The 21,947-nt window shown below is 48.7% G+C and overlaps 1 protein-coding gene across 1 annotated transcript in view; it reads right to left on the reverse strand.

Moving 5' to 3' along the window:
* NGEF (neuronal guanine nucleotide exchange factor) overlaps positions 1–21,347 on the reverse strand; it is a 30,784-nt gene extending 9,437 nt beyond the window's left edge. Inside the window, exons 1-7 of the mRNA XM_088538075.1 lie at positions 21,137–21,347; positions 18,065–18,185; positions 9,427–9,603; positions 9,262–9,347; positions 5,686–5,960; positions 575–735; positions 201–353 (exon numbers count right to left, since the gene is read on the reverse strand). Coding sequence (XP_088394201.1) covers positions 201–353; positions 575–735; positions 5,686–5,960; positions 9,262–9,347; positions 9,427–9,603; positions 18,065–18,185; positions 21,137–21,347 — 1,184 coding nt within the window. The remainder of the gene's footprint in view (positions 1–200; positions 354–574; positions 736–5,685; positions 5,961–9,261; positions 9,348–9,426; positions 9,604–18,064; positions 18,186–21,136) is intronic.
* Positions 21,348–21,947: the final 600 nt, after the last annotated feature.

A 21,947-nucleotide genomic window follows, 5' to 3' on the forward strand; every position in this document is an offset into this window, starting at 1 on the left:
TTACTTACACACTACATCACAATGCCCTTACTATAAAGCTTTTTAATTGTGTTTGTTTTTTATAGGTGCAATGTAAAATCAGAGAAGAACAAACTCCTGCTTCCTAGGCTTTTCTCATAAATATCCAAATTACAGATAAATAAATACCTGTGGCCTAGACAATTTTGGCAAGTCATTTAGCATCAAGCACTGGGACTCACAGAAGCTGCTTGTAAGCTCTCTCCTGGTAGGTCTGGTTGGAGACGTAGGTGATGTACACGGAGAAGTGATTAACTGTATGCTGGTGGACAATGTCACACACATCTGAGATCACAATATTCTCCTCCACCCGCTGCTCCAGATCCAACAGGAACCTAAAGGAGAAACCAAAGCTCAAATTAGTTATCACCTCCCTGTCCCAGGTGGTTTCCAGCAGAAGCCCCTGGGACTGAAATCCTCAAATGTGTCCACAGGCTTCTTGAAAAGGCTGTGATGAACAGCCTCATGTAGCCAGCTCCCTCCTTCCCTCTCTACAAAGCAGGTAATCTGGAAGGGGCCCCTTCAGCTGGCCAAAGCCCAGCAGCAGTTGTCTTACCGTTCGCTAACAGCCATGACGTCGAGCACGTTGGAGAAGAGGATGTGAGCCTCGGACTGATGTAAGATCTTTTTCAGGCGCTCGTTCTCCATGAAGTGAGACACCAGCAGGTTCAGACTCTTGTAATAGGAGGCTTCGGACGTAACCAGCTCAAACATGGCCTGGGGGAGAATCCCAAAGAGAAGCAGTGAGCAGGTAGTTTCTGCGTTTACGGAGAGGTACGTACTGTGTTACAGGGGGCATCCAAGCTGTGCACAGTCCTAGGCATGGCCTGGGCAGGGAAAGGGGAGCACATAGGGAGGTGAGAATCCCTTTTGGGCCACTACTACTGCCCACGTGAGGGGTCCTGAGGACCCTGCACTGATGCTTCTCTGCCTCAATTAACAAGGTCTGGCAGAAAACCTGCCAGTCTCCAACTATTACAGCAACTCAGAAATAACCTCCCAGCTCTAGCGTTGGTTTCTCCTGTTAAGAGAAGCTTGTGGTGAAAAGTCTGGCTTCCCTGAGCCAGGGCTGTGGTCTGGGGTAGCAGAAGGACCAACCAATGGTTTAGTTCAGAGATAAATCCTAACATAATGAGCTGAGGATATAAAGCCTCCTGCCCGCAGCTGCAGGGATGGTCAGTTATCACCACACACAGCTCACTTGCCTTCTAGATGTTTGTTGTCTCTGTGCAGAATAGATAAAGCAGATGATTATTGACCCAAATAGTGACTCCGTTAGTTGAAATAAGGTTAAATTAAGCTTCTCACAAGGGCTTCAACATGGCAGAAAATCATTACAGCCTTCAGAAATCTCTTGATGAAGAGGCGCTGTGCGTTCCCGATCAGTTAAAATGACAACTGTGAGCTCCTTTCTGAGCTAAATGGAGGTCTTTGTGGGGCTGGGAGCCGATGAAATGCTGTCAGTGGCACCAAGTCAAGCCAAGTAGGTGGTCTTCTGCAGCAGCCCCCAGAAGGGAGACAGAGCAAAGGGTGCGGGTGGTGATGAATATGCTTGGGTGGTGTACTCCTAACGGCTGTCTTTGAGGAATGAAAGGATGTTTTATTCTTCTCAAGGATTCCCAGTGAGGAAGGGGGAGGAGGATCAGCTTGGCTTGTCTGAACAGCTTTGCCAGAGTGTGAGAACCTGCGTCCAGAGGCTGAGTCTGCTAAATGCTCCACTCATAGGCTTAAAGGTAAGTCAGAAGAGAAAGGGAAGCAGATCGAGATGTGACAAAGAATAAGAGAGGATGGGCTGAGACAGCAGCAAGTCCCGGGCAAATATTCTGGGACTTGGTACTGCCAGTCTTTGTGCACCTCAGCTTTCCAGATGCTCCAAGGCAGGACTTCTCTCCTGCCAGGACTCTGATCATGGGATCACAGCCTGTAGCTCTGCTGCAGCCTCAGCCCTCCAAATAAACCTCTAAGCTTGTTTCCCATCCTGCAGCTGCAGAACACCTCCCAGCACCTGCACCCACACCCAAAGAAATTCATTTCTGTCCTCTGCGGTTCGCAAGTGCCCAAATACCTACCCCAAACAGCCCAGAGTGCTGTTTCCTTTTTGAATGGTAACCACGAGCCACAAATCGCAACGGGCACCCAACATCCAACTATGCGACAGAATGATGACATCTCTGCAGAATAACTGAATTCTGCTGGCTCTAATCAGTCACTAAATTAAAGAGCTTCTCGTTTCAGAGTTGCAAAAATAACCAGAGAAAATCTGAACTAAATGTCAATTGATGCAGTTAAATCTGCCTGAGTCTGCAACAGCCTGAAACTATCCCTTGGAAACATGACCAACATTGCGCCATCAGTCCCAAGCTCAGGAACTTGAAATTTAAGTCATACACATAAAAGCAGATTTAATTTTTTTCATTTCTTATTATTTTGGTAGAGAGACCGAGAGAGGGAAAGAACAGTGAAGCCAAAAAAAAAAAAAACAGAAGAAAATGTAGAAGAAAAAGGAGAAAATTTAGAGTTACCAAAACCATAAGTGAGTAATTGTACAGATAAAACACAGATGATGTTTTATCATATAGATTGGAAACGTGAATTGCCACCTGCTCTGATCTTCCATAAAGCACTACTTAATAGAGGGGAGCTTCCAGTTTGGGAGGGACGTTCTGGGCTCGGCCCAGGTTGCCTTCAGGTGGCACCTCTGATCTCCCCCTGCCAGCAGAGCGGTCAGACGGGCAGCTCCTTTTCACAAGAAATCTACAGGTTTGATATCTTAGGTTTGTTGAACACGGGAGAGGAAATTAAATCTTTTTTGGCTGTTTTTGTGGAAGTGGAATGCAAACAACAGGCTGCCTACCTGCAGCAGAGAGGCTGTGTGGCCGCAGCAGACATGGGGTTCAGGTCCCTCCCTGGCCTGAGCAGGGAGGGTTTTCGGAGCAGCACTGCTCTCTGATCCAGATTCGCTCTGGGCTACGCAGGTGCAGTTAGTCTGTCCCTCTACCCCTTTTTCTAACACAAAAGCAACCTGAATTCAAATAACCCTCCAGCAAAAGCTTTATTAAAGCTCATACATCTCAGCAGAGTATGGCTCAGTTCAAAGTCCGAGAATACAATGCTAAACTTTTCTATCAATAGATTGTTTTGGTCAGTTCCAATCTCCTAAAACACGTAAGACAAATCCAGAGTAGGAAAATCAATATGGGCAGCAAGCAGAAGGAAGAGGGCAAAATGAAGAAACTGCATAGAATATAAAACAGGGACAAACTGAAAGGTAGGGAACTGAGCAGAGATCAGAAGTTTCACTGATTAAATGCTAATTCTTCTAATGTCTAGACCACCACCTCTTCAAGAGCTAGTACCACGATGACAAATTCCTTTTACCTGCGTTACATGTAATGGAGGAAGGAAGTTTCCTCTCTAGTCGCTTGTTTCTCCTGCCACACACACGCTGCTGCCATTTCTCCCAAGATGACTCTATGTCAGAACCCCAAAAGCCTTGCTTTTGGCTTCTTCTCTATTCGGCATCATTATGTTATCTTCTATACAATAAAAAAAAAATCCTTGATGATTCGTGCTTTGCTGTGTTTGATGCTCAACAGATGTCTGGGCAATTAAAGTTCCCCATCAGCAATTTAGTCATTTTGGATAATTATTCCAGTTCTGTGCAATTTTGTATTTCTCTGACCTCTGTGGTCTGTAACATGTCCATTGTTAGTTCTTTTGTTCTTCTTTTTGCACTTTTGCCCACACTTTTTTTTCTTTTTTTTCCTCCTTTTTGCTGTGACACTTCCAGTTGTTATTTTACATTTTGCCACTCTTGCACTGGCTTCATTTGAAAAGGGCTGGCAAGGCTGAGGCCATTGCTGTCCGAGCGCTGCCCAAATTCCAGGGCTAACAGGCCATGCTGCATTTTGATTTTATTTTCCCCAAGCTCTGCTTCTGTGGCTCATTTGTTCCAACACGGACTATGACAAATTGCTATGACAATTGCCTTCCACTCTTCCAGTCAAGTTTCTTGTTTTGCTGTCTAGAAAACAACTGCATCTTGTTTTTATCCCATCTCAATGACCTGCCTCATTATTTTCAGTCATACCCAGTAATGACCTCTGAATTCCTCCTCTTTGCAGGTGTCACCTCTCTTATTTTCATCTCTGTCGCTTTGCAGGTTGCTGCTGCTGCAGCTTCTTCCCTGGCTGCTGAGCTCTGCCCCATCCCAGCTCTGCCCCATCCCAGCTCTCTTCCTCAGCTCTGAGCAGGGATTTCTTTACTTCCACTTTCTTTCTATTCTTGCCAATGTATTCCCTACTCTTTCTCTTCAGTATTCAGCCAATTTCACAGCTTTCTGGCTTTAGGCTATTTTATAATCCCTTACGGATAATTCCACGTCAAACGGGAAGAAAATTCCAGCTCTGATAAATTAGCATCAGGGGAAAGCGCAGCACTTCTCTAAGGCAGCGCTGTCCCATCTCCATCTGCTGCCTTTCTCTTGTTATTTAAGCAGAGAGAGGAAAATTCAGCACACTTAATGTTGGACGTGCATTCAGCAGTACAGAGATTTTCTTTTTCCATAAAAGACCTACAGATAAAAAATGTCACTCAAAAGAAATAGCAGTTTTTCAAGTCTATAATGCAAACTTTTAAGCTGATGTTTCTCTGCGAATAGCTGTCTTCACTTTGAAGCAGAAAGAAGAAGAAAGCTTGCAATTTTTCAGATGCCAGACTGTTTGTAATGCTGGCAGTTAGAAATACCGTGCTTTGCCAGGTAAACAGAACAAATCTGAAATGGAAATAACCCTCCCAGAAGAAGCAGCAGGAAAACAAGTGATTTTGGTCGCCCCCAGCCGTGTTGCTGACCCTCCCGCAGTGGGGCCGGCCGCGAGTGGGGCCCGTTGGCCCCGCTCTGGGCTGTGAGCGCAGCGCGAGGCGCTGCCCGAGGGCACCCGGGCTCCCCGCGCCGGCCCAAACGGCAGCCGGCCGTAAACTGCGGCATCAACTACGTTCTCAGGAGCTGCAGCAGGGCCCCTACCTAGTCCCCTCGCTGTTTGATCCAGCCACATAAATGAACAGCACGTGATGCTCCCGTGGGGATGTCACTGCGCTGGATGGCTATAGCGCAAAGGCACCCGTTGAAGTTTTGGAGTGAGTGTTGTACAAGAGAAAGGTTGTTTTTCTTTTCCAGAACACAGGCTCCAAGTATTAACATGTAAAAATAAGGAAGGTCACCAATCTCTTTCCTTCTACGCCCATTGCTTTTAAAACAGATTAATATTGTTGAATTCCTGCAAGATTTTGATGGAAAGTATGTTTCTTGCTAATAACATTTGAAGAGGATCATCCTGCACTGTGGATCAAAAGCTCTGCTGCAAGAACCTCTTCATTTTCTTTATGCTCTTTTATAGGTTGCTCCTAATGTTCATTCAGAAAAGGGAAAAGAAGCTTCATTGCTCTACCAGTGCCTGGTAGCAATGGCATATACAACAATACCCTGCAGTTTCAAAGGAAATAAGTAGCATTAACCAGCGCTACATAATACAAGTCTTCAACAGAGCTAGTCTTGCCTGTGGCCATGATGAAGCTTTTTCAGTTTTAAGGCATGATATTCCTATTGAATTGACTCGTACTCTTTTAAGGAACAACCCAGTTAAGACACTCTCCCCTTTCCCTCATTACCTCCTGAAGCTTGATCTCATCTGGCTGGAGGATGCTAAGGACCCCGCTGCTCCGGATCTCAGGAAGATCCTGCCATAAGTTGAAGCGGGACGTGGAGTTCCTTAGCAAACTGATCTGAGGGGCTGCTTTGCTTTCGGGTGTACTTGCAGCTTCTGTTTCAGATGTAGTCTCCTCACTGGCTGAATTCTCCTCCGGCTCTGTCTGAGAGTCCTGCAGCCGCCTGGTTTCAATCTCCTCGCGTGTAGATTTATCTCGATATTCCTGATACAAGAGCCCTAGAAGGGAATTTAGGAGGTTAACAGTCTGCTGTCACAACACGTGTTAGTAACACAGATGAATCCATTATCAGTCAGAAATTTATTATTTGCCAGGCTTTTAAAGGTCTTTAAAAAAATGTTACCATTCTCTGCAATACTGTTATGTTACAAGTCAGATAGGAGAGCATGAGCATATGTCTGAAAAGTAACACTGCATACAGTAAAATTCCTTTAAAGGAGCATTTTAAGGAGGTGAAAATCTTTAAGGAGCAAACACTGAGCCATGCTACACAGGTCAATCACCAGAACAGCAAAGGACAGGTCCTAGTTCAGGTCTGACGTCCTGGGTAGTCTTAGACATGTTGCTTAATTTCTCTCTCTCTCTCTTCCTTCTCAGATGAGTGAAGATACTCAAGTAATACTCACAAGGTTCCAGATTGCCACAGCGCCAAAGAAAAGGTTCTGAATTTGGAGCAACTTGCTGCCCATCATTAACACAGGCTGCCATCTGTGCTTCCAATACTAACTCCAGGACCAGAAGGAACTGCACAGAAATTGGGAAGACTCCTGATATCAACTGACAGTACCAAAAAGGCAGGAATCCTGAAACACCTAGGCCAAGTAGAGAAGACTTAAGATCCCCTCTCTCTCATATGGTTGGTATTAACTGTTGCATTTCCCTTTCTGAGACACCTGTAGGATCCAGAATATTAACTGCTGGAATCTAAAATTTGATTTCAAAAGTATGAAAAGACGGGAGAGCATGAGTCTGCTCCAAGTCGCTCTCCTCACTTAAGATGGAGGAATACAATTTTTGTTGTCTCTCTTGGTTTATACTTTAATCTCAGACATTGAATGAATAAATGTAAAAGCCCTAGATGACAAATAGAATGTAATAGATTTTCATCCCTTATGAAACAGAATAAATCTGATCAAATATACTCGTGCTATTGGATCTTGTAAGCAGATTTCATGTGTAATAAGGAGTGAGACAACTGGGTCAGGACTTTGTCTATGGAGGACGGGAGCACAATTGTCACCGCCTAGTCAGTCTCTGGACCAGTTTTCATGAGGCTTCAATATCAAGCACCATTGCAGAAATATGCTGGGGAAAAGCGCAGGCGCAAGGACGGCAGTACCGCAGGCTGCGAACGTATCCTATATCTGTTCTCCCTGGAAAGGCGTTCAGCGCTGGATTAAAATAGCAGTAAGAGTAGCTGTGCCTAGGAAACCAGGCAGTCTTCTCTTGGCTTCCCACACAATAACCAAAGAGGAGACTTCCCCTGAAGTTCAGCATGCTGCTGCTACTTATATAACCTTTCTCTCTGCGTCAGCGAGGCTCATATGGCTTTCCTAAATGCTCCTGCCTTTTAATCAGTGCCAGTGAGGGTGCTGAGCATGTGGTGGGGTGGAAAGGCTCTCCGAGGAGCGATGTGCCGAAGCTGTTGAATCAAGAGCTGCTCTCAGCGGGGCTGCTCGTGTCTCTGAGCTCGGCCGGTGCAGCTTCACGGCTCTGCTACAGTAACTGAGCACCCTCGAGGCCGTCAGGCTGGGGAGCAACTTCCCGAGGCAGCACGGCCAGCGCGCGGCTCCAGGGAGAATGCGCGGGGAAACTGGAGCGGAACGTGCGCTCCTCGCGCGGGAGATGACTGCCCGCGCCGCTCCGATCGCGGAGCCGCGCTGCGCCCGCGGGTCTGCCCGCGCGTCACCAGCAATTCAGGCCATTTGTAATCTAGCCTCTCTTGTGCAGATCTGGAGGGCAATCCTTTAACGAGATCTTGGAGACAAATTCTCCTCTTGCTTTTAAGGAAACCAAATCCAGACAACAAACCTGTTCTGGCTTGCAGGCTCCCTGGCTGACCTGCCAAGCAGAGATGACCTAGGGAGGCTTCAGCTCAATAAAAAGTGTATATCGACACGCAGAGACCTGCCTGACTAAAGGCATCTACCCTAATAATTTGGTCAGGAGTGCCACAGGTTAATGCGTTTTAAGGAGGGAACTGAACAGAGTCTGAATGAAGCTCTACAGTAGAGAGCAGCTGGGGGAAGAAACAGCAGGGTGATACCAGGAGAAAGATAGAAGACAGGTACATGTTTAGGCAGCAGAATGACAGGAAGGACCACAAAGGGTTGTGCTAGCAAAGATAATAAGACTAAATTTGATTTAAAAAAAGGTATGTCTATATGTGGGTAAGCAAGTTATAGTGGGCAGAGCAGGGGTTTTACCTGCAGTGTTTTCACAGAGAGGGAGAGAAGCCAGGACAGACAGAGGCCAAGAAGGAGATGAAGCAACAGAAAGTCATGGCAAAACAGGGGTAATGTAACAGACACAAGCTATGATGGAACAGAGTTTTGACATGCAACAAAACTGGGAGCAGAGAGAAGCTGAGAGCATTAGTTAAACATGACACTGAGGATAGGAAAATGTAGTGGATGCTTACACTTAATAAGGGAACAAGCGCAAAATGCCAGAGGGAGCTGTGCAAACTCCATCTGCTGCTTAGTGCCCCAACCCGTGCTACCATCATCTGGCTAAGGGTTAATCATGCAGTTGGAGATGGGTTTGGCACTGTCCGCTGATTAAAAATGAAGCGGCTAAGGCTAAAGTTCACCCGGACTGATGTCTACAGGGCTTGTTTGGTGCCATATAAGGCTTTTACCTTTATGCTTATCCTGTTTTATTTTGGTATCCGTCTCCCTTCCCCGCTCCCTTAAAAACTGGAAAGGGGATTAAAAAACTATTTGTGAAAAATGCTTGCCAGGGTGAATTTGCAGTGTCGTTAAAGTAAACGTTACTGTACTGAAAGCTGTGGGAGCTCTCAGGGGTACGGAGATGATTTCTCTGAACTACTCTGCTCTAGTTTCAGGGAAAAAAAAAAAAGAAAGGTCTATTAATCACTGGCAGGCAGGAAGGGGAGTGAGGATGCGCTCTAGCCTTTCGAAAGGATCTCTCGGGAGGTTAGCACAGGGGTCTGGTTGTCCAAAACCTGTCTCTGTCGTGGTGCAAGGGCTTGGGCTGCATCTACAGTCGTAGCACAATCGCACAGCCGATGAGAGGAATGCAGCCTGGGAGCTCTGGACTTTTTGGTGTTTTTATCGTGCCTCTTGCCAGCGTGGTCCCCATACCCGGGATGAGCACGGGGCAGACGGTCCCTTTTGGTGCTCGCGGGGACGGGATGCGCCGCGCGGCGCTCGCGCAGGTGCGCGGTACCTGCGGCGCGCACGGCTCCTGCTCTCCCTGGTGCTTGGGGGCACGCGAAGCAAAGAGGGGAAAAAAGACGGGGGGGAACGAGGGGAAGAAGGGGCAGAAAGCCCTTACCGATGTGCTCGATGAGGTTCCTCCAGGAGTCGGCGGCGAGGGGCTGCGCGGCCGGCGCGGCGCCGCTCTCCTCGTCCGCGGGCTCCCTGCGGGCAGAGCAGCGCGCTGAGGCCGGGCCCGGGCGCCCCCCGCGCCCGCGCCGCGCCCGCCCCGCGCCCCGCTCACCTGCCGGGCGCTCCCGCCGCGCCGTCCTGCTCGAGGGCGCAGGCGGCGCTCAGCGCCGCGGCCAGCAGCTCCATGGCCGGCGAGCGGCGGCTGCCGGGCGGCTCCGCGGGCGGCGGCGGCGGCGGCGGCGGCGGGCCGGGGCGGTTGCCGCGGTAACCGGGGCAGGGAGGCAGCAGCCTGCGCGGAGGCAGCGGGAGCTGCGGCCGCCGCGCCCCCCAGCGGCCCCGGCGGAGCTGCCCCCCAGCCCGCGCGGCCCCCCCGAGCCCCCTCGGGCACCCCCGAATCACCGCGGAGCCCCCCGCGGGGCTCCCGCTCCCAGCGCCCTCGCAGTCCCTCAGAGCTGCCTCAGCCTCCTCAGAGCCCCCCCCCCCCAGTCTTCCCAGCTACCTACAGAGCCCCGAAGCCCCCTCGGAGCCGCCCAAGCCCCCTCGGAGCCCCGCTGAGCCCCCCCCCCCCCCAACCCTCTTGCAGCCCCAATCTCCTCAGAGCCTCCTCCCCCCCAGTTTTCTCAGGCACCTACAGAGCCCCCCCCAGCCCCCATGCAGCCCCCGAGCTTCCCCCAGCCTCCCTGAGGTGCCCTCCTGGTCCCTTCCCCCTCAGAGCCCCCTTGGCTCCCCATAGCGTCCCCCCCAACCCAGCTCCCATTGGAGCCCCCCTTAGCCCCCTCCCAGGGTCCCCTTGCCCCAGCTCCACATCCCTTTCGCCACCTCTGCAGAAGTGCCCCCCCACCCCACCACCAAAGTCCCCTCCGTGGCACCCTGGGGGGATCTCCCGGGCACCCCACAGCCCTGCACCCTCCTGCACCCTCCTCTGGCAGCCCCATGGAGGGCGCCCGGCTTTGGCATGCAGAGCCCGGGTCCCCATCGTCCCCCTCATCACGCCCCGTCCCAGCACCTCGGCGGCTGCCCACGCTGCTGTGGGGCTCCTACCCCCGGGATGACCTGTCCTCCCTCAGCCCCACCCGGCCCCGCGCTGCCCGCGCGCCGGCTTTGAAGGGGTGGCAGAGGAGGGGGCTTCTGTGGAGCTGCCTCCCGAGCTGGTGCAATATGGTGCGTTTCTCCCTCCGGGAATGAAACGCTGAGGTGGAGGAAGGTAGCGGGGAGGCTCAGCCTCTTCCCTCCTGCCAGGCACGGCGGCCCGGGCCCCCCGCGGCGCTGGCCTTATCCTGCTCTCCTCCTCCGCAGGGCTTGGGACCCGCTCAGGCGCTTCCCCCTTCTCCCTGTCCTTAGCGTCGCTGGCTCCATAAGGATACGCTTTCTCGTTTAGGCAGCAAAGTATCTCAGTACTCAATGGTCTACATCTGTCTTCTCTCAGGTAATTGCTTTTCCGCCTCAGGGATAAATCCTCTGGAGCTCCGGAGCGCGGCTACACCCTCCGATCGGTGCAAGCGCTTGCGGACAGGTTGGGAACAGCTCTTCGCTACGCGTTAGTAACCCCCAGAAAAAAACGTCATCTGTACCACATTGCAGCCAAGGAGTTAAACAGATGAAATGTTCAGCTATTTCTCCTATTAGCTCTCTCCCCATTGCATAAATCTGTGTTTTTTATTTTTCAGTACTTGGAACTCTAATCTATGCAATAACATAAAATTCATACGTTGACTTGTAGGTGTAAAATGAGTTCCTTTTTATCTTTTATATTGTACCTGCTAAATGATATACTGGGATCAATTCCAGTTAGCACATGACTAATATATTCAGAAAAGCTCCCTCAGCTCCTATGAACTAGATCTAGATCTGGCACACTGGAGGAGCTCGGACCTTTTATCATTAGGAGGCAGAATGGGAGAGAAAAGCAGCTGGGAATGTTAATGGAGGAATTTGACGATTTGGACATGATTGTCAGTCCCAGTCCTGGACTGGGAGGCTGGAAAGATCTGAAGGCTGATAGGAAATGCCAGGGTCTTGCCAGGGTGAGGAGTGAGAGCTGGAGCCTGTTTTGTCCCTGGTGGAGGCGGAGGAGGAAGATGGCATGAGAGCTGCAGGGAGAGTTTGTCACTGTGTACATAATCAATACGGTACAAAAGTTGTGTGTTGAGGCCACTAAACACTGGGGAATTCATGAAGACAGGTGACCAAAAGCTCCTACAAGAGATAAAGCCGTTGAGATGATTTGGAGCGAGAGGAGGGTTTGCCTGAGCGCTGGTCAATGACCAACAGAACTTTTGGGTCTACCTGCTAAACGTATCTTTTAGAAACATGCATTAAGAGGTTAATGCATTCTAACTCCTTGTACAACTTCACTCTCAAGGGTTAAATCTGTGGCAAATAAAGATTTAAAAATAAAAAATAAACCCTGCCCGAGGTATGGGTATGAAATACATTCAGAAATAGAAAGCATCTTTTTAGGACCCCATAACTGCCGGAAAATTGATCCCACCTGTCTTTCCTCTCTCTCCAAATTTCCCAAAGTAATTTCACCTTTGGTCTGAGATGAAAACCTGAAATATATCAATAAAAGTAATAATGATAAAAAAATGTTGGAAGCTCTGAGAGGTGAGGAGGCAAGCTGAGAATGAAATGCCCCCTGTGGCCATGGGAGGCCACAGCTGGTATTTTTTATCTCAGAAATCTGTTTGGCTGTTCAGCAGTGACTAAGAAACCACTTTCGCTTCCTTTAAAACTTTTTGCTCTTTCTAAAATGCTGCTCTTCCTTTCGCTCTAGGCTCAGACCGTGCTGCCATACTGCGTGTTGATATACAGAGAAGAAGTTTTGTAAGCAAAAGGAGTATCTGAGAAATACTTCTTCTCCCAAGTGCTTCCAGCACCCTGGGACTGGAGTAAAACAAAACGGTAACTAAATGAGGAGCACATATTTTTGTGCTGGAAAAAAGAAAAAAAGAGGTTTTTCTAAAACTGACTTTTCTGTTGGGGGACAGAACAGAGAGTGTTCCAAGTTTGTTTGGAAAGGTGAAGGAAGGCAAACGAGTGATTCTCGCAACTGCCTGTGGCTGGGATGTTCGTCTTGGGTGTGGGAGACTGCGCTTGAAGTCATTGCTGTGTCATTCCCTCACATCTCACATGCGGTTGCCTATTCCAGGGTTGGAGCTTTTCCACTCTCTCTTCACTGGAACAGGTGCCCAAGCACCTCTGCCTCTCTGCTAGGTGCATGCACTACTCACCAGGTATCACTTTAGGTCAGTAAATATCGAACTATTTTCACTGAATGGAACAGCACCAGCGTAAGGTGCCTCTTTTCCCTTCTTCCACGGTCATTAGGACATTTTGTGTGTTCATTTTAAGCTGACCTACCTGCTCAATTCCAGCTTTCATTATGTTCCCTGCAGCAGGTTCTGCCTCTAGTTTAATGCCAGCACTTGTGCTCATCTCACCCTCGGTGACCTGGTTCTGGCTGCTTAACTGGTGGAAAAAGATCCTTTCTTTTTTGAATCGGACCAGTCTGGCGCACAGTTGGCTCCCTGAGTTGTCTCACTACGGGGCCAGCTAAATGCGAGGGCCGGTACAGCAGAGGTGCCCCATGTAGATGGATGGCAGGACCAAGGCTGCGGTGCCTCGGATCGTCTGAAACTACTGGGGAGCTGCAGGCAGAAGTCCCCCTGCTTGCAGTCATCTGTGAGTTCAGATGGGCACGTTCCTTTCTCTGTCAATGGATTGGCAATATACTCAGTTCTGGGCCTAGAAAGTTTTCCCTGATACTGTCAAAATCGGTAAATTCTGATGATGAGACACAGCAGTTTTCTGGCCAAAACCACCCCATATCATCCTAAAATTTCCTAAACAAACACAGAAAAAAAAAATCTCATTACTGGAATGACTTCTGTTAAAAGAAATGAATAAAAATCCTGGCCTATCCCCATGTAGGTAGGACTGTGTCCCTTGTGCCCTCCTTGGTGGCAGAAGTCACGCAGCACTGTGGCAGAGTAAAGCCCACCTTTCTCTCAGGAATTCTTAGGATCCCAAAACCCACAGGCACCAGAGATTATCCTCAAGACCTCTTAATGATGGTCACGCTTAGAATATTCCCTTCCCTGTGGGCAAAGGAGAAGGGGGATCATCTGGTGGCAAATTGTTCCCAGCTTTGCTGCGCTGCTGGTGGAAAACATCATATATGTTGACTGACCTGGTTCATGGCCACATTAAAAATGTGATAATTGGTGAGAGTTTACAATCTGCTTATCACAATGAGCTCATTAAAGTTTTGTTTGGAGGACAAACTTCCAAACCTGGGCTGTGTTTTCAGGTGCTAATAATTTTGAAGAATGAGTAACTGCCTGATTTAAGATTTCTTATGTGCATCTAAACTTGAAAGCAGTCCTTAGAATAGAACTGTGCGAAGAGCTTGCTTTCAAACTACGCTGAAATGCATCTTTTTATGTTCGTGTATAGCAGTTTTTAGAAATTAGAACTCCTCTTCCAGAGGCTAAAAAGAGAAGATGCAGTCCTGCAGATTTTCTTCATGAAAAATTACCAAACCCCTTTTATTCAGTGGGAGTTTTGCACTGAGAAAGGCCGCAAGATGAGGTAAGAAGGACTATTTTAATTTGAGCTACCCCAAATTTGCAGAGAAGTGTGAAGTCAGTAATAGATCTAAATAACGCTGTACGTAGTCAACTCCATTTTCATACTTCATATTCATTCAGGTTCTTTCTGCTCACATGTGTTTTTAGCAGCGTTTTTGTGAACTGTATCTGCACAGCTTTTATTCCTGGTTTTGACTTCTCAGTGAGATAAATGGAACTCCTCTATCCTAACGTTTTTAGTGTGTAAAGATCAAGGGTGCATCTGTTCTCTCACGTCTTCTCAAGCTTTCACCAAAGTACCTTAATTATTATCTGTTGGGGTTACCAGCCTTGCCTATAACTAAAAATGCTCAGTACTTCTTATTATGAGAGCCTCACATTTCAGTGCTTGTAACATTTTAATTTTCATAAGCGAAGGCGCTGGGACTTCACTTGCTGTCTGCCACAGGTTTTTTCATTTACAAAAAAGGCTCAACCATTTCTTAGGCTTAGGAAAATATTATTGGATCCGTGTTAAAAGAAAACACAAAACCTGCTCTTCCATCCTTTGGGAAGCTTTGGATCCTGCTGAAATATGACTCAAAATTCGGGGGTTGCCAGGGCTTCCTCTTGGGCACGCCTGTGAAAGCTGTGGAAGTTTTCAGCCCTTCTGCGCTCTACGCAGAGTAGCAGCCACTGAGACAAGAGCAGCCGCAGGGGAGAGGTTTGGTTGAGGTCCTGGGGGTCAGAGTATGCCCTAAGGAGGCAGGATGAGATTGGGATAGCAGGAGGGAAAAGCCTAAATGTTGCTGTGTAATGAGACTGAGACTGGGATGAAAAGGCTGAGGATCAGGGACAGGCTTGGATTAGGTGTGCGGTTTGCTCTAAGGATCCTCCATGGCTGCAGGCAAGGAGGAGGGCTAGGCAGTCTTGTATGTCATTTCTTCCCTCTCCATACGATCCCAGGAAATACAGGATTTTTGACAGTAATAACATCGTAATGCCTATAGCATCTATTTTACAGAAAATGTATTAATTTTCAAATCCTTTTCCCTGCAACGCTGCTGCTGTTAGACTTCTTAAGATCCAGATTGTACAAAGAGGGATATAAAAATAATTACTTATCTCTAGAAGGGGGATAAATCATGGTAGCAGAACAAAATAGCAAGGCCAGCTCAAGATGTGCTTGAAACAGCTACACATGGCCTCAGTCCTTGCAAGCTGAAGCACCACTGGCCGCACAGAGAAGAGGCGACTGTAAGAAATTTATTCCATAAGTGGAAAGAAATGAGTGGAGGATCGTGTAGGACCTCTCTCAGTGCAGATCTCCACCTCTGTAGAGGCTTTTTCTTCTTTTTCTGGATGAATCAAAATATATAAGCAGTGCCCTCTGCTGCCCAGGACAAATAGTGCTGAGTCATGGCAAGCTGACCCAAATTCATGCAATATTAGGCTATTTTCATGTGACTACTGCCTCTAGTATACAGATTTGTATAAATTCAAGCAAATTAGACTCCCTCTTTCTAATGGGGGCGACTGTTTGCATTCAGTGCTGTAAGTGCTTCTAGTCTGTTAGCTCAGACCAAACGTAATCAACCGATTTTAGATGAGCTTCTGTTCTCCGAGTTGGAGGTTTCATAACCAGCTTGGAGAAATAAATCGTTCAGTTCTGTTAGACCAGTGACGTGGTGAGCTTTGCAACATGAAATTTCACACTGAGTTTCTTCTGCACCGTCTCTAGTGGCCCATGATACATACACATCACGTCTCAAATCTCTCTCAGCGGGAAATGATAGGTAAATAATAGAATCATGCTGTTAAAGCATCTGTATTGAATAAGATATGAAGAGACATCAACATCCTATTTGCTGATAATAAAGGGTAGGTATAACTGGTGAATCTCCTTCCTAGGATTTAAAATGACTAATTTGCTGGTCTCTGTGGGAGCTGCTTTCAGCTGGGGCTGACAGATGTAGAGGGAAGCCCTAAGTGAATGTCTTTCTGTGATGTTTTCCTGTGATCTCCATCTGCACAGTTCCTGCCACCATCAAGCTGGACAGACTGGTCACTGCAGGAGAGCAGCTGTCATTGAGCTCAGCTGCTTCCAGGTCTTTGGTTCTGGTTAATGTGAAGACCAGAAGCTGTGAAACGTTCAGGGCAAGTCAGCTGAGTTGTCAGGAAGGGGTTCCTCATGTGAAGGGTTTGCATCTCCCTACAATGCAGGATCTTGTGGGGACTCTGACACTAGAGTGCTCTAGTGCCCTGGGCAGAGCACGGGAAAGGTCATGGGGATGAAACTCATCCAAGAAGAGTCAGGTGAAGAGGTGCTCTTAACAAGTGTCTTCCGAAGAGTATGTAGCAGATTTTTCCTCTTCTATGGTTTTGAGCCTCTGCTGTCTATCGAGGTAGTTGTTAGACTCTTAAGCTTGACCCCCTGGAAAACGAGACGTTGTGCTGTAGCACTAGCCATATCATTTGAGGTAATCTGAAAGACTGCAGGGTTCAGTTTTCAGAAATCAGTGTGAACTCCTCTACTTATCTCATTTTATTGATTTTTATAGGACAATCACAGAGCCTTGAAGAAGACAAAAAGTCAAGCAACTGTTGGGTTTGAAAAAGTCTCCGGTCCTTTTTGTTAACCAGTGGGTTAAAGCCCATAATCTGTCTGAGTACAATTCAGACAAATATTCTTTCTACCGAATTCTTTCTATTTGCTATTTCCTCCTGCCCTCTTTTTTTCCTGTCCTCAATTATGTAGCATCCGTATATGGTGTGAAATGACATCTCTGCTTGCAATGTCCATGTTCTTGTCAGACTTACTGGTTATCTGCGTGCAAGGAGAAGGGATTGTGCGGGCCCAGCCTTGGCATTTGTACATTAGACACTGCTGAATGTGAAGAGACAACGTGGTGACGCCCCACCTGACCTTGGCACTGTCCCATCCTCTCCGGAGAGCCCCAAGGACCTTCCCCAGTGCTGCCCACAGGTGTCTGTACTTTGCTCCCTCCTGCTTTCCAAAGAACTCCTAGCTGGCAGGTAGCTTTTTTTTTTTTTTCCTTTTTTTTTTTTCTTTTGGGGATAGATTAAGCACATTTCTCGAGACTGAAGATTATGTTTCAGATGTCTTATCTGTGCAATGGCCTGTTTTCATTTTGTTACTATAGAACAGGGAGAACTGATGCAAGCAATAGCAAAATCCTTAGGCTCCTTCAGGCTTTTCACATAGCGAAATTCTCTCTAGAAATTCTCTTTTTCACATAGCGAATTTCTCTCTAGAAATTCCCACTAGTGTTTTGGAGAAATGCGGTGTTTATGGAGAAAGGAGGAGGAGGATATGGGCTCAGACTCTGATCTCGTTCCACGCCTTTGCTCGGCTGCAAGAGACCACGGCACTCAGCAGCACTGCCTGCTTTCAGCAGCCGCGTGACTTACAACCTGTACTGACCTGTCAAGCCCTGTGCACAGCAGCACGTTTGATAAAACGGGCTCCCAGCACAGGCACATTGTTCCCAGCTCCGGGGAGAATCGGAATTTGCACGTTTCAGAGCTGCCTAAGTGGCAGTGTCAGGATGTCAGAGCCTGACAGCGATGATTATGCCGCAAGGAGAGGAAGACAGATGGGTTTGACATCCCAGCAGACTGTAGCTGTCTAGTTTCATATGCTCAGTTTAATGCCAAAGGGCAATCAGTTGCAGCCAGGACAATTAATTTATTGAAATCTGACTTGACAGATTGGCTAAAATTCTCTACTGGAGTCCTCTTCCTAAGGAAAGGTGCCTGGAAAGGCACTGTTCCTCACGACAGCACATAGCTGCACTCCGTAATTTGGACCACACGATACAGCATAATGTGTGCACCTTTAGAGAGCCACCATTTAACACTTTCAGCTTGATCTTCCACAGAACCAACTGGGACTGTCTCATAGCTTCTCCTCCACTTGTTTTTTTGCCAATCTTACGCAGAGAAGGGCCTTTTGTGCCACAGTTCTAGGATGATATGATAGATGGCATTAAAATGAAATTGAAAATAGCTCTGCAGGTCTGGCTGAGAAGGAATGGATTGATAGCTATAGCTTAGTCTAGCTGTCCAGCAAAAAAACAAACAAAAAAAAGGCATTTTTGCTGTGGTGCCCCCCAGCCTCTGCTGCTCAGCAAACTCCCTGGGCATGCGCGTCCTTACCTTTGGACCCACAGCTCCTCTAGCGCCTTCACATCAGCCCTTGCGGCCGGGGCCGGTCCCTCCTGGGACAAAACCTCCATAGTCAGAGGCTCCTTGACAGGCTTGTCACTTCGGAGCGAACCTGTGTCAGGAAAGAAAGCCGAGAGGAAGTTAAAACAATCCCTTTTTTATGGGTCATCTTTGCTAGTGCTGTAAGTAGTGGTTTGCTTACAGGCAAGGCAATTGTGAGACTGCAGACCTGCAGAAGTCTGCATTTGAGCTTGGATTTCTGAGCAAGATTTCAGCAACATTAGCCTGTATATTGCATGATCAGGCAGCTGTTGTCACAGTTGAGGGAGTACCATCAAGAAAAGGTGGATGTAGATTTACTACATCCATCCTTATGTGCCTAAGTGGCTTTCTGGCCCCTGAAAACCGGACCTGGGCATGAACGATTTGCAGTGCAATTCTTTAAGGAGAAAAGGTTCAGCCCCGCATGCCTCTGCGTGCCAATATTTGGTTTCCCAAGTCAGGGCTTGGGACTACTGCTCTGCTTTCAAGCACACAGTAGGTGTTCAGTTTGGTGGATAAATCAAGGCTAGATTTGGGTGAGACAGGAGCTTTACTCTTAATTTTGTCTCCACTTTCCCTCAGATGAACTTGTGATCCTTTCACAGGGAGCCAAAGTTGTGCTAAGTCAAGGCTTATTGCTGCAGTCCTTGGCAGGAGGAGAGGCTGCAGCTCCCTTCTCAGATGAAACCTCGTGTTGTTTGTGGCCGTTGATAAATAGCCTTGCTGCTCTAATAGAAATATTTTGGTCCAAGTCATAATTTTGCTTCCATTTCAAATGGATGGCAGCCTGGGCAAGGCAAAGCTCTCGCCGCAGCTGGTTTCTGATGTGCCCTTTTAATCAACGTTACTGATTTTCAGCAGAAAAAGGTGAAATCCAGACTCCTCTACTTCCTAAAGCAGTGCCAAGGCTTATGAAAAAATAGACAGAGTTGTTCTCTTTGCCTTCTAATAGGCCAAACAGTTTATCCTCATGTCAGAGGAAATAGTTTTTAAAAATACAAAATCTTTTTATAGTTAAGGGAAAGCATCTATTATGTTTTACAACTCTCGGGCTATAAGCCAAAGGTAGCTGGTGAAAGGCTCAGACAGAACCGCTGGATTTACATTCTTTTAGGTTATTTTTCCTGTTCTTGCTACTTGAGTCCTATTTTTTCCCCCACTGGGTATCTCATGCTGCCTTTTCCCCTGCATCTTTCCCCCTTTTCCTTTGTCCCTCCCTCCGTCCCGCCGCCAGGTGCCTTCCCAAGCAGGTTAGCACCGAGCTCGAGCCGGGCTCTCGGAGCGCCGCTGTTGAGAGGAGAACGAAGTCAAGGTAAAAGAGCTCACCCATGCCTTGATTCCATGCACTTCAGCAAATGCTGGCAGAAGAAGTTCCTGCTACAAATGTGGCTGGTGAAAAAGCACCCGCTGTCCAGTTTCTGGGAGAGGGACTGGAAGCAGTGCAGTGCAGGGAGAAGGCAGAGGAGCGGCTTACACAGTCCTAGCTGGGTTTAAAAGCTGTAGCCCTGAGCTGGGCTCGCTACAGTCGTACTGGAGAAAGAGCTGTTGCTCCTAGCAGGTCCCGTTGTATGGACTGCAGAGGAGAAATGCTGTTCCCCGGCTGTCCTGCTGAAGGGTTGCAGCTATGGAAGAATTTGGGACAGATCCAGGTTCACGGGTGGCAGCTCAGAGAGGGGGCGTGTGGGAGAGACGCGCAGGCCGGCGCCTGCGGATGCTCCCGCGAGCCGCTCGGAGAGAAGCCTGTCTTGCAGCCCGTCCTTCCTCAATGACACCGGCTAGACGGGAGGGCCGTGCTCCCGTCCGGGCGCCGTGACGCTGCGCGTGGATGAGTAACGGCTCCGCTCGCCGCTGGCCCTGCCGCAGCGGCACCCACAGCCAAGAAGGAGCCGGGCCTCCGCGCCGGCTCCGGGAGCCGCGGCGACGCGCTCCGCGCCGCTCCAGCTGCTGGAGAGCAGGGCTGCTCTGGCAGCCCTCAGCTCATCCGCACACCTCCCTGGCAGCGCTCGCAGAATATTAAGCAGGAGCTCTTTGCTCTGGTGCTGCCTGCCTGGAAACTTGGAGCAGGCCGGGCGCTTCCCTTCTGCCCACGCCACCCGCGTGAATGGGCCTTTTCACGGAGGAAACCGCCGCAGCCAGGAGGCTGGGAGACACCCATTTTCTTGGGGGCACATCGCAGAGCTCATGGCAGGGTGGAGGTCCCTGCTCGTCTGTCTCTCAGAGGTCTTTGGGTTGCTTTCAGGGACGGAAGCAATGTGCTTTAAATACTGCACTGCAAAATCATAGTGTCTGTGGCTTGCTCAGCACCCAGAAAGTCGGGAATATCGCTCCTTCTTTTTGAACTGTGCTGCTAGCCAAGGCTCAGGGCCTGGTGTGCAGTTTCTGTTAGACTAAAATCTGGCAATTTGGGGGTATCTCCACTGCTTTCCCTTCTACTTACAGGGAGTTTCAGAGTTCGGTTTCTCTGAGCACCTGGGCGTTTTCTGTCTCTGCAGCTCCAGATCACCCTCAGTTAACGTTTGCGTTAAAACCACTGTTACATTTTTTCCTGGGCCCTGTTTCCAGGCCTTCTGCACTTGTCAGGAGAGCTGCCATCCTCCAGGTGCTGCTTCAGCCCCTGGGTTTATAGGGGTTTGCAGAGGTGTTTCTTACAACCGTTCTCAATGCGAGATGGTCAGAACTGCTTTTTCAGAGAAGTCTGGCCCTCACCTCATAACCCACTGCGATTTCTACAGGCTCAAACCCTACTCATGCTGCTCATTGCTGGTCATTTCCTCTACCTGTTGCCTGCCTTGCCATACAGTTATTTGTGTAAATCCTACTTTTATCATTTATCATTTTCGACAACTTCATGCTTTCCCCAGTTTATTTCTTCCTTAGAGAATGAAAGGGTAGCAGAGCACAGGCCCCGATTTGCTTGGATTTTCCACCCTGAGGCAAGTTTAAAGAGCCCGTGAGTCCTTCTTTAAACTCCTCTAATTCCTGGTCTCACAGCAGGAAGATGCTGCTTGGGTCAGCACTCACCTGCAGCACATCCCGCGTGCGCTGCCTCCCTCGTGCTCCTTCTCTTCTCTCTGCTCCGCAGCCGCATGGACCGATAGTACCTGGAATTCCTTTGGATGGCAATGTAACGTGTGTGTGACTCTTCCTCCCCTTCGGAGACGGAGCCTGCCTCGGTGAGGACATGCTGAGGACGGCCGAGGCCGCCGGCAGCCCCTCCGCTGCGCCCCTCCATGGCTTCCCGAGTCCCTCCATCAGCAGCGGAGCCGCAGAAGGCAGGTAATGCCATCAGCTCGACCCGAGGCAGAGCTGGAAACACACACACACACACAGAGGCGCAAAACAGAGCAGAAAAAGAGAAAAAAAAGCTTCAGTTCATTCTGTGCTTCCCCTGCACCGGGTGATGGAGGCTCTGCAGGATTTCTTGTCTGAGATGGCAGTGAGCAAGGAGGCCATCCCACACCTCGCGAGCCTCATTCAAACATCCTGAGCGTTGCTTTGACGGGCACATCGCTGTCCTGTCATGACACACCGTAGTATTCTAGATATCACTGAGAAAGTGACTGCATTTGCTCCTCATCTGATGACTGGACCCTCTTATCATGTGTGAGCATCTCACACGTGCCAGTTGACTTAGAGCAGATATAGGCCATGGCTGTGTTCTCGTTTTTGCGGGTGATACTGTAAGGAGTAGAAAGCGAAAGCTGAAGGAAGGCCCTGCTAATCTGTCAGTTATGTGTGTCCTGCTCCCTGTGCTGTAGGAACAAATCTCTGTTTTAGGGATCAGAGACTTCCCTCACTTGTTTACAACACTTGCTCCTGCAGCGCAGGTAAG

This window comes from Tinamus guttatus, unplaced genomic scaffold (genome assembly GCF_059628265.1).
Source record: "Tinamus guttatus ecotype Peru unplaced genomic scaffold, ASM5962826v1 Tinamus_guttatus_pri_ptg000927l, whole genome shotgun sequence".
Taxonomy (NCBI): Eukaryota; Metazoa; Chordata; class Aves; order Tinamiformes; family Tinamidae; genus Tinamus; species Tinamus guttatus.